Source organism: Chaetura pelagica, unplaced genomic scaffold, assembly GCF_000747805.2.
Source record: "Chaetura pelagica isolate M959 unplaced genomic scaffold, ChaPel_1.0 scaffold456, whole genome shotgun sequence".
Lineage (NCBI taxonomy): Eukaryota > Metazoa > Chordata > Aves > Apodiformes > Apodidae > Chaetura > Chaetura pelagica.
In genome coordinates, this window is record NW_009953574.1 from 2,193,152 (window position 1) to 2,208,985 (window position 15,834).

The window sequence follows — 15,834 nt, forward strand, 5'->3', positions numbered from 1 at the left end:
ACCAGAGGTTTCGCAGCCACAGCGTGGCAGCTGCAGCAGTCAGGCATGGAGGGGCTGGTGTGCAGTCCTGGTGCTGCTGAGGACTGCTCCTCGTGTCACCCTATGCCACCTGGGCTTCTCCCACCAATTTGGTGTTGTTTAGATGGATAACTCTTGAGGCTGGGACTTTTTCATTCTGTATTTGGGTAGTAATCCAAGCAGGATCCTGAGCTTGTAGCATTGAGGAGTATTTATGTTTCCACAGCCAAAAATCCCCTGCTGTGGCCTTGTGCAATAAAGCACAGATTGAATTAAGAGGATTTTCAATGCTGTTGGTTTGTGTTTCTCTGCATGGGTTTTTTGAGGAGTCCATGGTAATGTAAAATCTTTAGAAGTCTTTACTCAGAGCTCACCTTAGCTAGGACAGAAACCCAACTAAATGTTTTTGTTGTTGTTTCGACTGTGCTAATTCTCAGAGAGTGATTTTTACACATCCTTTCAGAGCTTAGCCCAGCCAGAGGAAAAGTGTTAGCTGTTTCCTTAATATTCCTTTTTTCTCTGTATCAGAGGTGCTTGTGCAGGGATTTCCACCAGGGCCCTATCAGAAGTCCATCTATCTCAGCTGAGGGAGTGAGAGCATTTTTTCCAGCCGGGTGTTCACTGACGTCTGCACCGGTTGTGCTGCATTCCAGGCTGGCTAATGACACTGGAGCTTCTTTGCAGCTACTCCTCTCACGTGGTGGAGTGTCTGCAGAGTCCTCAGGAAAGGTCACTCTTCCTTGCAGGAAAAAAAAAAATCTCTCCTAGCCTGATCCAGTAGGGAGGGGCCTATCTCACCTAAAAGCAAATGAATGTTTGCATCGCAGCTGACTCATCTTGACTGTGCATGGTCAGGGCAGGGAAAGGTCCTTTTTTTCTTGCTCTTCTAGGAAGGAATTGTGCTGTGTCTGAAGGTGTCTTGTCAGTGGCAGAAGCAGAATATGTGATGCCTAAGGAAGTCATGTTGTTGAGATTCAGAGCTTAGCCCAGCCAGAGGAAAAGTGTTAGCTGTTTCCTTAATATTCCTTTTTTCTCTGTATCAGAGGTGCTTGTGCAGGGATTTCCACCAGGGCCCTATCAGAAGTCCATCTATCTCAGCTGAGGGAGTGAGAGCATTTTTTCCAGCCGGGTGTTCACTGACGTCTGCACCGGTTGTGCTGCATTCCAGGCTGGCTAATGACACTGGAGCTTCTTTGCAGCTACTCCTCTCACGTGGTGGAGTGTCTGCAGAGTCCTCAGGAAAGGTCACTCTTCCTTGCAGGAAAAAAAAAATCTCTCCTAGCCTGATCCAGTAGGGAGGGGCCTATCTCACCTAAAAGCAAATGAATGTTTGCATCGCAGCTGACTCATCTTGACTGTGCATGGTCAGGGCAGGGAAAGGTCCTTTTTTTCTTGCTCTTCTAGGAAGGAATTGTGCTGTGTCTGAAGGTGTCTTGTCAGTGGCAGAAGCAGAATATGTGATGCCTAAGGAAGTCATGTTGTTGAGATTGCTTTCTAATAGAAAACAGCCTTTAAAAGCTAATCCTCGCATTCCTCGTCTACAAAAGGTTGAGCATCAGGCGGTCTGTGCTGCACTGGTGACCAGGACAAGGATAAGCAGCTGCTCAGAGTACAAGTTGAGGGCAGGAGTTTGGAAAGCAGAGCAGTAATGCAGAAAGGGCAGAAAACCCCACAGTAATTTGATCAGTTTGCTTTTTGTGACTGAAGCCTGGATAAGCAAGTGTGTCTACATGGATACGCTTTAGTTGCTTCTACCTCTGCCAGCTTTTCTCGTGTGCTCCCAAACCTAAATAAGTGAATCTGGCAGTTATTAAAAACACAAACTCCAAAAAAACCCAAGCAAATTAAATGAAACCCCTGATCAGTTCCATTCTTGTTGGTCTGCTGGGGCACACGTGGGAACAGACATGCATGCACACACACGACACATTCCTTTCATAGCTGTTCTGGCACTTATACCAGTGCCATTCAGAGGAGAATTTAGGTCAGGATTTCTGGCAGAGCAGAAGTTGCATCCTGCAGGAGAAAGTGGATCCATCCACTCAGTAAGGCTGTCCAACCTTTTCAGTGTCCTGTCCTACAGCTCTTGTTACAGGAGAGGGAACAGATCTAATCAGCAGCTACATGGAATTAACCTTTCAGCATCTGAAATCATGGCTTCTACAAAAATCTTTATCTGTTAATCCCCATTCCTGGCGCTGTGTGGGGAAAACAGAACGTTTCTAGGTTTTGGGATCTTTGGGAGGGTGAATCTGTGCAGACCCTCATGAGACTTGATAACAAAATGGGGCAACAGGAGTCTGTGAGGAGTGTTGTAATTAGGACAGGTAGAAGCTATCTGAAGCTGTTTTAATAAATCCATCATAAATTAAGAGGTTTTCAGGTATTGGCGTGGAATTTAGCATCCTGTCCCTTGATGCTGGCTGCCTACATGGTGCTTGTGACTAGTGCATATGAACTGCAGTTAAATATGTCCCACTGCTTGCAGTTCTAGAGGAATGGGAAGCAGTGGAGTGAGCCAGGCATCAGGAAAGAGAGGGGTGAAGGTAGGAGAGGAGCTGGGGACGTCAGTGGGCAGCTATCAATGTGAGGAACTGTGGAGCTGGCTTTGCTCTCTGCTGGTGGGGAGATCACAGCCAATAGCAGAAAGATATCCTCTGCTTTGGAGCATCAGGCTCCCAGGCTGTGTTGGACATCTGGGAGTAAATTTTGGCTTGCAGTGGTATCTGAGGGCATAATTTCTGGTGTATCTGCCTTTTTGCTTGTAGTCACCTCCTTCAGTGGCTAAAGCTAATGCACAGAGGGGCTATGGTGTGCTTTTCTGACATCTCGTCGTGTTTCCAGCTGAAAGGTAGAAAGCCAGGGTGGCAGTGCCCCAGCAGGAGTCATCAGCATGCTTAGCAGAGCCCAGCCAGCATCCTGCCCTGCTCAGGGTGCTGCTGCATTACCCCCTTGGCAGCCCGTCAGTAGCTGAGGCTGAAGCACATCCTGAAGAGTTATTTTTTCCAGACTGAAGATTCTCCCTGGGAATTGTCAGCCCAGATGGAATTAATGTTTTTTTGAAGTTTTTTCATTATCTTTTGAAAACCAGGAATGTGTTTATGCCTATTAAGCTGTTACATTCAGAGCAAAGCAACAACACAAACAGAAATTGAGCTAATCCTCAGTTGGTAAATTGTTATATTCTGCCAAGTTCTAAAAAAACAGAAACAAAACAAAAAAACAACCCCAAAACACCAACAAAACGCAGCCACCCACAGATCTGTCATTTGCAGTTTCATTTTTCTCTCCAAAACGCAGTGAAGAATGAGGTTTTCTGAGTATGGCTTTGACCTCCACGGGGCAGGAGGAAGGGTTTGGGTCAGACACTTAGTTATCAACTCTCTGCTTCCCTGTTTGCTTTCTCCCTTATGTAAACTCTAGGAGCAGGGCTGCTGGAGGTGGTCATGCGTCCCATATTTGTATTCATGAACACGGTGCTTTAACATTTATTCTCCTGGGCTTTAATGTACTTTGCTAGATTCTGTCTACGTGTGGTTTGCCTGCTGCAATTGTAATATTCAACAGACACTGTAGGTAGAGGAAGGTCAGAAGCATCAACTTTCCATATGACCTTGACAGATTCAATCGGCCGGTGAAAGTTCTAGAATTGGATTATGGGATTTGCAATGAAAAAGTGGTTTAAGGAACAAGAGAAACTACACCTGGTATTTTAAAAAGCTGGCCTGGTGAAATAGCAATCAGGAGGGACAGACCTGCAGGAGATGAAAGGTAGAAGACATATTAGAAGTTTTATTTTGTTTGTTTTTCTGTGGGGTTTTGTGGTGTGTTTTGTTTTAATACAGTAGTTGTGCATTATTGTTCCAGAGACTGGCATGGGGGTGTTTTTTTATAATTTATTGCAGAAGAAAAAAATCAATGAGATGCCAGTGTTTCTATCTTCCAGGTAGAATTGATTTCTTTACTTACAAATAGTCCCACACTGCAACATTCACCCACAGGAATATTAATGATTCAGGATGTCACCTGTTTTGCCTCCTACTCTAAATACACGCAGTGATCCCAGGGCTAAACATGCTTCTAAAGGTGCTCTCTTTACTGGGCACTAAATGCATTCTTTGTAATTGTTATCGATCAGTTGCTTGAGCAGGTCTGTGGCCAGGGAGGTCTGTAAAAGCTTATCTCACTTGGAGAGAGCCTGTGTTGGATATTGTATTAAAGAAACTGATTTTATTGTGCTTTTAACATTCCTGTACCCAGGAGAGTAACGTAATAGTACTGGGAAGACATTAAAAATGATCAGTTCAGGACTCTGAATTGTTGATAGTTCTATTTTAACTTCATTTCAGATACTTGGTGGTAACAGACTGATACAGTTTACAAAATGTAGCCTCATCAGAAAGTATGAGCAGACAGAAAAGAAAAGAGCTTGATGAAGTCTTTCTTGCTCTCTTTCGTGGAATAAGGTTGCTTTTCACTGCAAGTAGTAATCTTTCAGATAAACATGGGTTTCTGGTGTGTAGCTCTGCAGCTCATAAAAAAAAAATACACTTGGACAGTGTCATACTCTTTTTAATATATATTTCTTAGGCTTGGTAAACACGGTCCATTGCTTGGAGCAAGGAAGAATGTTCCACAAACCAAAAATGTTAAAATCAATACACGTTTTTCATTGAGCATAACAGAGCATACCATTGGCCTGAATGAAGAGAGCTTGGCAGGAGAACAGAGCTGGAAAGAGTTGTCAAGATGTGAAAATATAATGGAAGAGCTACAGGGCTTTCCCCCAACAAAATAACTGCTCTGAGTTTGTAAGAACCTTCAAGTATAACAAACAGCTTGGAATGAAAATCCTACGTGAAAGCAGGAGGACAGCCACAACCTCTTTGTGCTGTCCTGGGGAAATTCAGCAGAACATTGCTGTATTCAGCAGTGTGCAAAAGTAAAACTTCACTCACAGCAGCTCTCTGCTTCCCTAATTGTCAGGTGAATAAGGATTTGGGAGTTCTGACTGCCTGTGGCTGCTTAGAGTCTGCTGGAGTGCTGTGGTTTCGTGTCCCCCCCGTTTCTAATTAAAAAATGGTTGGTGGGGTGATGGTAGTTGTTCAAATACTTGAGCTCCATGCTAAGGAGCCATCCTTTCTGTATGGAGCTGGATGTGCCTGCTGATTTCAGTGGTTTGAAGTTCTTGGCAGTAGCTGTGAGTAACTGTCAGTGGTTAAGGTGATACCAAAAAGGGAGACAAGGATGTAGAAATGCTGCTGTCTCTTTGTTTTTCTCTCCTGCTCTGGTTTGAACTGCGTAACAAAACAAGCTTGACAAACATTTTGAGGCTGCAGACTTTGTAAGTGAGTCCTAGATAAGCGTGCTTGAAGCCCTACAGAGTGCATCTGATCTTGAGAAACCCCCTGTCCAGGTGCTCTGCAGTTCTATACACACTATTTGAAAGAACCAGTATCTGCAGTAGAATTTGTCCACGCTGTGCCTCTATTTGTTCCCAGCATTTTGCATCTGAAGACTGTCTCTTACCCTGGTGTGAGTGAAGCAATGTTACGTGCTCAGTATGTTTCTGTGGTTGCTTTTTTCTGTGCTAGTGAAATGGTTCAGCTGCTCCAGCTGTTTCTGCCACATGATGGAAATCATGTCCCCTGCTTGGGCAGAGTGCTTCTGTTCTTCACATGATGCCCATGGATGGAGACCTCTCCAGTTGTATGGTAGCTGGATCACCAAAGCCCTGTCAGCTCAGACGTGTGCCACAGCAAGTGGCAAGGGGCAGCTTCTTTTCCAGCCCAGTGATGGAGGAAAGGGCTTCAGCACAGTGTATTCCCCCAGCCAGTGGCATGCAGGATACAGCCCCTTCAGCTTTTGTGTCTGTGATAGAGGTTGGCTTTCATTGACAAAGAGATGAAGGTGTTAGATGTCTTCAGCAGTGGTGGTTCCGCAGTCCCCTCAGCTGGCTGTTGGCAGCTTTTGTCTGGACTCAAATACATTCGCAAAAATGGTGCTGACATTTTTCTTCTCCTGTCATTCCTTCCATCTCCCTGCAACGCAGAAGTATCCCAGCAGAGCAAGCACATGCATGAGATGAGGAGGCTGAAGAGCAGCACCGATGTCCTAGAGCCGAGACTTTTGTCTCTGCTTCCCATTCCTTCTACATTTTTCTTATTCACTGGGCATGTAGTGAGTTAAGCCCTACCTGGATTGCAGTGGCTGTTTTTGACTGACCTGATTTTTTGAAGTTGCTGAGGAATATAACTTCTTTTTAAGCCCAAGCACCTATAGTTGTTTATCTGCAGGTTGGCCTCCCAGGGCTCTGCCTGAAAGGACAGAACTGGGCAAACTGGGACTGTGCAGAATGCACCAGCCTGAGTCCAGAGGGATGAACACAACAGGTCCGCTTGGTTTGCTCCGAGGGCTGTCGAGCTGCCTTGCACTTGTGCATGCTGCTGAGCTTTGCTTTGAGCTCTCGGTTCAGAAGGACCCAAAACTCTTGTTGTAGCTGCTGAATGTCACCTGCTTTCATTTGGAATCATGCAAAACATCAGGGTTCCATCATTTCAGTCAAAATCAAATCCAGGCTTGCTCAGAAACGACTTGACCCTAAACTCACGTGACCCTAAAGTCACGAAATTCAGTTGCTTTTTCAGCAACAAGCTGGGGCTGCCCTGAGAGTGCTGGGAGCATTGGTAGCCCTGGGAGCTTGTGATAGATGTTCAGGCTTTTGCTCTGAAGCTGTGGGGAAAGGCAGGTCTCTGGCTCTTGTCCTCTGTACCCTGACAAAAGACATGTTCCTGTTCTCCTTAGCAGCCCCAAGTCAGATCTGACACACTCCTGCTGCAGCTCCAAGCATTGCTCAGAAGAGCATAAAATCTGAAGAGGTTTCTCTGGTGACTGCTGGGGAGCCGAGTTGGGCCAAAATAACACATGGTGCTATTAGCAGTTTTCTTCTCATCTCTCTGTGCAGGCTCAGGGAGGTGGCTTTTTGGACCCAGAGGTGGGAAGTTCAAGGAAGTTAGGCAGAGCTCATCCTAGAGACATCACAAAACTGTGGTTTGTGCTTTTTATGGGCTGTTTGAATCCTGTTTCCAGCTTATTATGTGTTCATGAACCGTAGTCATTCCTAGCTAGAGTATACATTGCATAGGGTCTATGTCATCTATACCTGGAAGCTACCAGATTAACCTTAACTCTAGCATTTTTATCCTCATACATGGAAATGGAAATTTCTGTATGATAGGAAGTCTGCATTGTTTCCCTTTGCTTGGGGGCTGATTACCATCTGGTAATGCTAACTAGAAGATGTTTTGCTGCTTTTTTGTCTTTTCAGCTATGATCTGTTCACAGTGGGATCCACACCATGACAGCAGTCTTTGGGCTCTCTGTAAATGGGTGTTACACCTACATTTGAAAAATGTCAGCAGGTAGCTGTGCTGTATTATTTTTATTGGTATTACAAGTAACTTCAGACCACACGCTTCTTTGTACCCAACGTTGTGTATGAGTTCATGCTTGATGGCAAGTAGGAGTTGATGGCACAGGAGGGCTGCTGAGCACTAACTGTACAGTGTCCCCACAGGTGTCCAGAGAGAAGCAGGATAAGTCATAGAACTGGAAAGCCTATGAGATGGGTTATTTCAGAGAGTGAGAGGGAGGATGGAGTGTTGGCATTAGATTTGGGAGTCTTTGATGTGGCACAAATCAGTTTCCAAACAAGACAGAGCACAAAGCATAGGAGAAACTTTCATGTGACAGCTCACAGCAGCTTGGAAGACTGAGTTTAGTGGCAGTCTGTGAGGATGTGCTTGGCAAGACCATTCATTCTTGTTTTGTTCTAGTAATTTGAATGATGGAATACAGAGAGTATGCTTGTTAAATTGGTAGGTTGCTCTGAGCTGGGAGGGAGTACAGACACTCTAGAGAACCAGGTGTAGTGTTGCAGGTAATCTTGACAGGTTGGAGATAGAGTCTGCAAAAAAGGGGGTATTAGTTCAACAAAAGCAGTACAAAATATTACATATAAGTAATTCAGCTGCATGATGCTGGATGCAGCATACTTGGGTAGGCAGTAGTTGTGCAAAAGGCTTGCTGAGAGTGAATCCAAATGTTCCATGGTTAGAAGGAAAGATGATGTCATGGAAGGATGTATAAGCATCCGTGTCATCTACAGGACATGTGAAAAAAGTCCTCGTACCTGCACAGCACTGGTGAGGTGTTGGTGAGCTGGAGTGCAGTGCCCAGACATCAGCAGGGGTACAGGCTGACTGGGGGAGCAGTCTGGTGAAAGGCTTGATGTCCATGCTTACCAAGTTAGGAGCATGGTTTGCATAGTCCAGAGCAGAGGAAGGGGGTAGATGTGACTGCAACCCTTAAGTATGGGCCCTTCCTCAAAGAGAAAGGGAATGATTCCTGTTCAGACCCTCTGGAGAAAGACAAGCTTCAGGCTTTGGTTGCAGGAGGAGCAAAACTGCAGTTGAGAATCAGGAAGCAGCTGCAGGGAGAGTCGTGTTGAAGTCCCCTATCTGGGAAATACATAATAGGTACAAAGAAAAGAGGTGAAGTTGATCAATGCAGGCCTAGGGATGATGCATCACTTCTCTACATCCTTCTTGACCTGCTTTTCAGGCCGGTGGTAGGTGGGCTAACAGCCTTCCAAGAGAACATGTTTGAGGAGTGCTTTGTACATAATTACACTTTGAAACCTCTCTGTAAAAGTGAGCTGCTCCAACACTGCCAGGAGAAAAGCGTTGCTATTATGCAGAAGTTACCTGCTGTGCTATGCCAGGGTCAATGTTCACGGGAAGTTGCAAGGTTGCACTTCTCACTGGCTCAGTTGGCAGCATAACTTTTAACGTTTCATTGGCCTGGTGAAAGGAGTTGCAGATACTGTACAGAGCTGGGCTTTGAATTGCAGCAAGTGACAGCTTACCTGTGCCTGAGACTGAACGCTTGGTAATGATCAGGCTGACTTGTCAGCTCCAGCCTCCTTTGTTTTCCGGTAGAAAACATGCTGTTTCCGTGCTATTTTATGTTGTTTGCTGAGTGGAAGGTGTTTACTCCAGCAGTGAGATGGACAGCTGTTTCCCTTTCTCCCTCCAGCACAGCCCTACCTGTGCGGGAAGAGGAGTGTGATGCCACCTTGGAGACAGCAGGATGAGGCACAGAACGTGGAATGTGTTGGAAACTGGCAGGATGAGCCTCACAATGCATTGGAGAGGACAGGATGAGCCACACAGCCTGGGCATCATGCTGGTTGCTCAGCCCTGGAGCAAATAGCTCAGGGACAAACCGTAGTGAGTGCAAAGCACTTGAGTTGGGATGGTGGTTGGACAGTGTTCCCAACACCATGGTGGTTTGCCTTCCTGGAAGGGTAATTTTGAATCTGCAACTCTCTACAGGACTTGGAGCTTGGGCATTACCAGTTATCAAGTCCAGTATCAGTTCCAGTATCTCTCTTTCTTTAGAGATGGCAGCAGGGGTAGACTTGGAGCAGCAGCTCAGTACGTGTTCTCAGCTGTGCTGCATGAACACAGGGATGAAGCCCAGAGCTCCCCCCTTTCTGCCTCCCACTGCTGCATGACAATTCATGCTTTGTGGGAAGTTTTGCAGCCTCTGCCTCCCCTCCAGATGTGGGGGCAGACACCATGGTGACTGAGGTTATACTGCATATGTGAAAGCCATGCAAGGCTCTGGCAGGAGTGAGGAACCCCAGCCAGGAGAAGGCCTCTATGTGCATGTGCTGAGTGGGATGGAAAGCAGATAGCATTTTGTGCCTCAGTGCTGGAGTGACAGGCACTGAGTAAGCAGGGCCAGCACATCTCTGAATGTGCCTCCCCACTGAGCTCCTCTTGTAGGGGTGAAAATCTGCTGCTTCATGCAGGGAAAAGTTATGTAGACAAGCTGTGTTTTGGTGCCTGGCTTTGTGCAAAACATGGAAATCCTTTCCTGCCTGGTCTCTTTTCATTCTTTTTGCTGTCAGTCATTGCACATGTCATCAGTGTCTGTGGAAAAGACAGCAGAGTCAGGGCACAAGCCTACTGCAGCCTCCAGTGTGTGAAAAACAACATTAGCTTGGAGATTTTTCACATGAGACCTGCGGTGACTGACAGGATGTAGTGTAGTCATTAAAAATAGAAGTGTGTCTGCTCTGGAGCCCCTCACTGGTGTCCAGGATTGGAGAGACCGTAACAAACTGCATTACTGGTGCAAACATGGGCCTTAATTTTTGTGCTGGAAGCCTTGTTTCTGCAATGCAGTCCAGCTGGTTTCAGCAGCCAGCGAGAAGAGAATTTCTGCATCATGCTTAGGGTAGGTTCCTCCAGCCTAGTGCAGTACCCAGTGTGCTCCTATTTGCATCCCTCCAAGCTAGGTTGCAGATGACAAGATGCAGGCTAACAGACTCGGAACAGCCAGGTGTAATACAGGTTTTTCTACTGGATTTAAGTGGTTTGCCATTAGTGCTGCAGTCCCAACAGCTGGCTTGCACTGCAAGCTGCTGTTGCGTTAGCTGGTGTCAGATGCCAGCCATTTGCAGTGTGCGCCGGCACAGCACGACTTCAGTTGGCAACACAGAGTCTCAGTGACATGCCAGCAGCCTCCTGTAAGGGTTTGAGGGTGTGTGAGAAGAAAAGGGGAGAAGCTACTCTTAATGATTTATTTTTAATACCCATTTTTCAAGCCTTGGGAAGTGCAATCCATATGCTTTACCCTCCTGGCTGTAGTTGGTAAAGAAGCTGATGAATATGGTCCTTCAGACTCCTTCCATTTTGCAAGGAGCCAGAAAATACAGCTATATTTAGCATGTTGCCAAGGCCAGCAGTAGAGTCTGTTGCTGAGTGGTGATTCCCTGGCTGCATGCTCGTGTGCCACCCGGGAAAGGGTGGGAATGTGCTTTCTCTGGAGTCAATACTCATGCTAAATTTACAGCAACAAACTCCTCTAATGACAACGGGATGGTTGCACTGGTCCCAGCAGGCTCAGCTCTCACTGACACAGGTCAGTCTCTGATCCCTGTGTCCCTTCCTGACACACAATAACCCACTCCAGGTGCTGGGATGGTGCTTTTTGGTTCAGCATTCAGCTTGGAGAGTGCCTCTGCAGATCTCTGCCTGGGTACTGGGACTGTCATGTGCCATGTGCTGAGCATTCAGTATTCTGGAGGCATAGCTGTTCACTGCAGCAAAACTGTGCTTTTTAATATCAAGATGCTCATCTGAAACTCGGGGACTTGACTGCTGTTGTATTTTCTCATATAGAGATACGATATAAAATGGAGTTGTCCTTATTTGTCCCCAGCCCAGTATCCACACAGCAGATTTGCTACCAGTTCCCTGTTGTTTACCCTGCTGTGATTCAGCTGGTACTGAGAAGTGAATAATGGCAGTGCCTTGTCCTTCTGGCAGATTTCATAGAGCTGAAATTGATATTGAAGTATGTGTGTGTTGCTGAGAAGTACTGAGAACTGTGGTCTTTGTGATGAAAGTGTAGAAGAAAGCATCACCCCCACTAGTGTTGGAGTTCAGAGGGTGCCCAGCACTTTAGAGTGAAACAACCTTGAAAGTTGTTTCATAGCTGGATATCTAAACTGGGAGCATTTTGTGTCACTCATCCACATCATCTAGTTGCTAAGATCCATTGTCTGAGAGATGAAGAACCTACTATGGTGTTGGAGAGGGCAACCTAAGCCAGTTGTGGCTTCTACCCTGTCCTGGTGAAAAGCAGTGGCTGATGATGCTCGGGATCAAAATGATGGTAAGGAGGAGCCAGAGTGTAGGTGTGGTTTTGAATCCAAGTGCAGCAGTGATTGATTTAGTCTTCCTGGATCCCTCCAAGGCCTGACTGAGAGCTGTGCTGCACTTCACAGCCTTTCCCTCTGCAGCAGCATCTGCACAGATCTCAGTTCCTTGCAAATACACATCCTCGTTGAAGTCTGTGTGGGCACTGCTTTCTGCTCACACCTCTGTCTGCAGGATGAAGGCCTCATGCTGCATGGGGTTTGGGTTTGTTTTTGGGTTTTTATGTAATAAAAGCATTCTGTTTATAGAACTCCGTGTTGGAATTAAACAAACTCTTGAGAAAACAAGTAGAACAAAGCTTCACAGCAAGCTGGGCTGGCTGGTATCAGTGACATGCTAAATTTCAGTTGGAATAGTGAAGTGCTTTTCAAGTTGAAGATGGCCCTGTAAGTCTTGTTTACAAAAAAAGAGGAGCTCTTTTTTTCATCTTCTCCATTTCTGCAGTGTTGACGCATCTACACAAATTTATCCAAATTTGGTAGGAATCGGTGTTTTTCCAGCTCAAAGCAGCTGTGCCAAGTTTCAGCCAGGAGGAATTTCTATGGTTGATGTGTTTGTGCCATCAAAGACTGGAAATCAGAGCAGAGCAGCTGCCTGGGCATGGACAACCCCCTGCCCTGTGGGGTCTGCATCTGGTCTGCAGCAGCCTGAGCAGCCCTGCAGAAGCTGTGGAGGTGGGACGTTGCAGTTTGCTCTGAGCTTGAATAGCGGGACAGTTGTTGAGTCTCAGGTGATGGGAAGGGCTGTGGAGGGACCTGGTTCTGTGCAGCTGGAAAGATGCCATGAGAAGGATGACCCAAACCTACCTAGGGCTGATGAGTCTTTCTAGTTTAATGTTATTTCTCTCCTAGTAGTGCTGGGTTGTCTGAGCACCACATGTGGTGCCATTTTGCCCTCACTTTACCCAGTTGTAGGAAAGCTGCTGGTGATGGAAGATTCATGTCCTTGGGGCCTGTGAGCAGTTAACTCACTGCTGGGGATCTGGGGCTGTTGGATTACTGAGAAGCTGAAACAATAGCATTACAAAGCCACTTTCTTTTTGAACTGGGTTGTAGGGAGCCACTGGGCTCTTGTAGCAGCAGAGCAGAGCATGTCGTTCTGCAGTGCAGGCTGCTGAAGTTTGGGATTGTTTCTTCCTGTCCCAGCAGGTTTGGCCATCACTTCTTGCATTTGATTATTTGCTTCTGAATAACAGCAGGGAGCCGGGAGTTCTGTTTCTCTCCCTGATCTCCTTGGAGCAGGTAAGAGAGGAGCCTGCTTCTCACCACGTACTCTTTCACTCCACGGATGGGCTCTGAACCCTCCCTTTCCCCAGGGAAGCCCTTATCCCCACCAGGAAAGGGGGCAGAGGAAAGCACATGTAAAACTTGCAGATTTCAGCTCCTCTCCAGTGAGCTGCCTCTCTCAGCCTGCTGAGGAGCCTGGCTGGGGGCTCAAAAGCAGCCCCTGCAGTGTGTTGTGGTGTTTGCTTTGTGCAGTGGTACCTAAACTGTCCAGTGATTCCACCTGTACATTTTACAAGCAGAGACAGGTCTTAAAAATCTCCAGGGGAGCATCCTGGATGCAAGCAGGGACCCATCCCAGGGGGTTTCCACCAGTCTGTGCCCTGGGTGCAGTGGTGTGTGATGGGTGTACCCATGTGAACCTGGTTATGGGGTTACGGCTCTGCCAACAGGAACAGGTTTGTGGGGTTACCTGATGTGCCCCTTTTTTGAAAGCAAATTTAATTATGTTGAGACTGAGAACTTGTCATTCCAGCTCTTAGCAAGAGTGCCAAGGACAGGATGGGTAATGGAGGGTCCTGCTCTGTTGCTGACTGCAGGAGCAATTATTAGTTTCACAGCAGTTCTGTGGTCCCCAGGCCTGGCCTTGTTTTATTAGGCTCTGTGAATAGCTCCTCAAAAAAATTACCCTAAATTATTTATAAAATATATGCATAAGGTTGCATGGTATGTTTCTTGTATTCTCTATGCCTCTGGTTCTTGAGGAGGCAATACACAAGAGAGGGAAAAATTCAAGAATGACTTAATGACATTAGTTACTAGTTTTCTGTGCTCAATGGACTATTGGTATTTACTTGCAAGCACTTAAAGCAAGGCATTGGTTATGGACACTTTTTAAACAGTGATGGTCTCGGTTGAATTGATCTGAGCATTAGTGATCCTTTGCTTTTTAGGAGCCACTGGCTTCCCTGGGGCTTATGTTTATTTGGGGTAGGAGTAGTCAGTGATGCAACGTACTGTGGCTTTTAACAAATGAAAGCAAGAAGGGGAAATTGTTTCCATTCTTCCTCTGGTGACTGCAACGTTGAAGATCACAGTTGCTTCTTTACAGACCTGTACTCTTCATCTTTTACCCCACACAGCTGGGAAGTGGTGGAGACAGTTTTGTTTCTCACTGTTTGTCGGGGCCAATTAAGTGGTCTGGTGTTGGAACTGAGGGGAAAAAACAACCCGGACAAGAAAATGGGGAATTGTTGTTTCTGGAGCTGTTGCCACTAGCTTTTGAAAATATCAGTATTTCTGTTTGATTAATTTTTTCACAACAATCATTTTAACATCAGGAAGCCTAACTTACGGGTTTAGTTTGATAGAATTTGGTTAGTGGTACTGCAGGAGAAGTCATGTTGCTCTTAAGTATTGCACTGCTATAGAAAAACCACAAAAGAGTCACAGTAGCGACCAACCTGCCTCTGCCTGGATGATTGTTACTGTAACCCAAACAAGCCTTAATTAAATTTCCCTGGCTGCCTTGAGTGTTACATTGACTGAAATGCTGTTTCATTTTGTTGTTTTTTTTAGGGCCGGTGTACCCGAGAGAACTGCAAATATCTCCACCCTCCCCCACACTTAAAAACACAGCTTGAAATCAATGGCCGCAACAACCTGATCCAGCAGAAGACAGCAGCAGCCATGTTTGCTCAGCAGATGCAGTTCATGCTGCCGGGCGCTCAGCTACAGCCAATTGTAAGTTACAGCAAGGACCCAGGTTCATGCTGCTCCACGTTTGTTTCCTGTTTGCTCCCAGAGGCCCCAGCCCTGCTTTTTGGCTCAGGTGGTTGTTTGTGCTGCACGGAGTTGGGCAGCATCTTCCAGAGGGGTTTCCGATGCTCTTGTCTCTCCTTGCAAGCTGTGGCTCTCCTTTCTATTGGTAACTGAAGGAGCTGCAAGATTTAGGGCATCAAGTGGAAGAGTAGACCATCAAATGGGTATTTGACCAGTTATTTCATGTGCTTCCCAGAAGTCCTGAGTGACTCAATTCTGACAAATTCTATTTTGAATAGCTGTTTACACTGGGTGATGGTGCTGGAGTTCTTCCACACTGTGGCAAGAGGCCAGTTGACTCTGTTGGACTAGATGCATTGTACTGACAGGCTAAAATTGGGAAAGATTAATCCTACCCAGACCTTAATACATTTTTGTGTCTGGGATTGAGACCCATTTCGCTTGCAGTTTGTCCCAGCAGAGAGTTGGGCTAACGTCACAGCCCTGTCACTTGTTTTTCACACTAGTGCTCCATTATAGTAACAGTAGGAGAGCTTTGCTTCTTTTCAGGTGGGCAGGGAGGTCTGTGGGAATGGGTGTTTGCAGAGCAGGTAGTTCAGAGGAACCTTCACTGCCTGTCCCTGCTGTAGCCTGTAAGTTAAAACAGGTTTTCAGGCTGAAGAACTGTGTTATGCCAGGGAGAGGATGGCTTGTGTCTGCTGACTGGTCTGTCTAGAATGGGGCAACATTTTTCAACTGAGTTTGAGTATGTCACTATGTGTATTTTAGGAAATGTCAGAGGTCTTGAAGCAGCTCTTTGGTGCTGAGATAAATAAGCTGCACATTTTTAACCAAGAACATAATTAGGAATTCTCCATTTAAAGTCAAGGCTGGATGTCTCTACTGGAGCAACGTGCACTTGATGTGCAGTTGTTGGGTGAGATTCCCTGTGCTGTGCCACACAGGAGGTCTGGCTGAATCCCTAGGACAGACTCTTCCAGCCTGAAGATGTGCGAGTCTGTGAACCAGCCTGCACTTGG

General features: G+C 46.3%; 1 protein-coding gene across 4 annotated transcripts in view; it reads left to right on the top strand.

Annotated features, from left to right (window-relative positions):
* Positions 1 to 15,834, top strand: part of MBNL3 (muscleblind-like splicing regulator 3) — a 50,163-nt gene that overhangs the window by 11,337 nt on the left and 22,992 nt on the right. For all 4 annotated transcript variants that reach the window (XM_009999671.1, XM_009999672.1, XM_009999673.1 and 1 more), the window contains exon 2: positions 14,612 to 14,776. In XM_009999671.1, the coding sequence (XP_009997973.1) occupies positions 14,612 to 14,776 (165 nt within the window). The remainder of the gene's footprint in view (positions 1 to 14,611; positions 14,777 to 15,834) is intronic.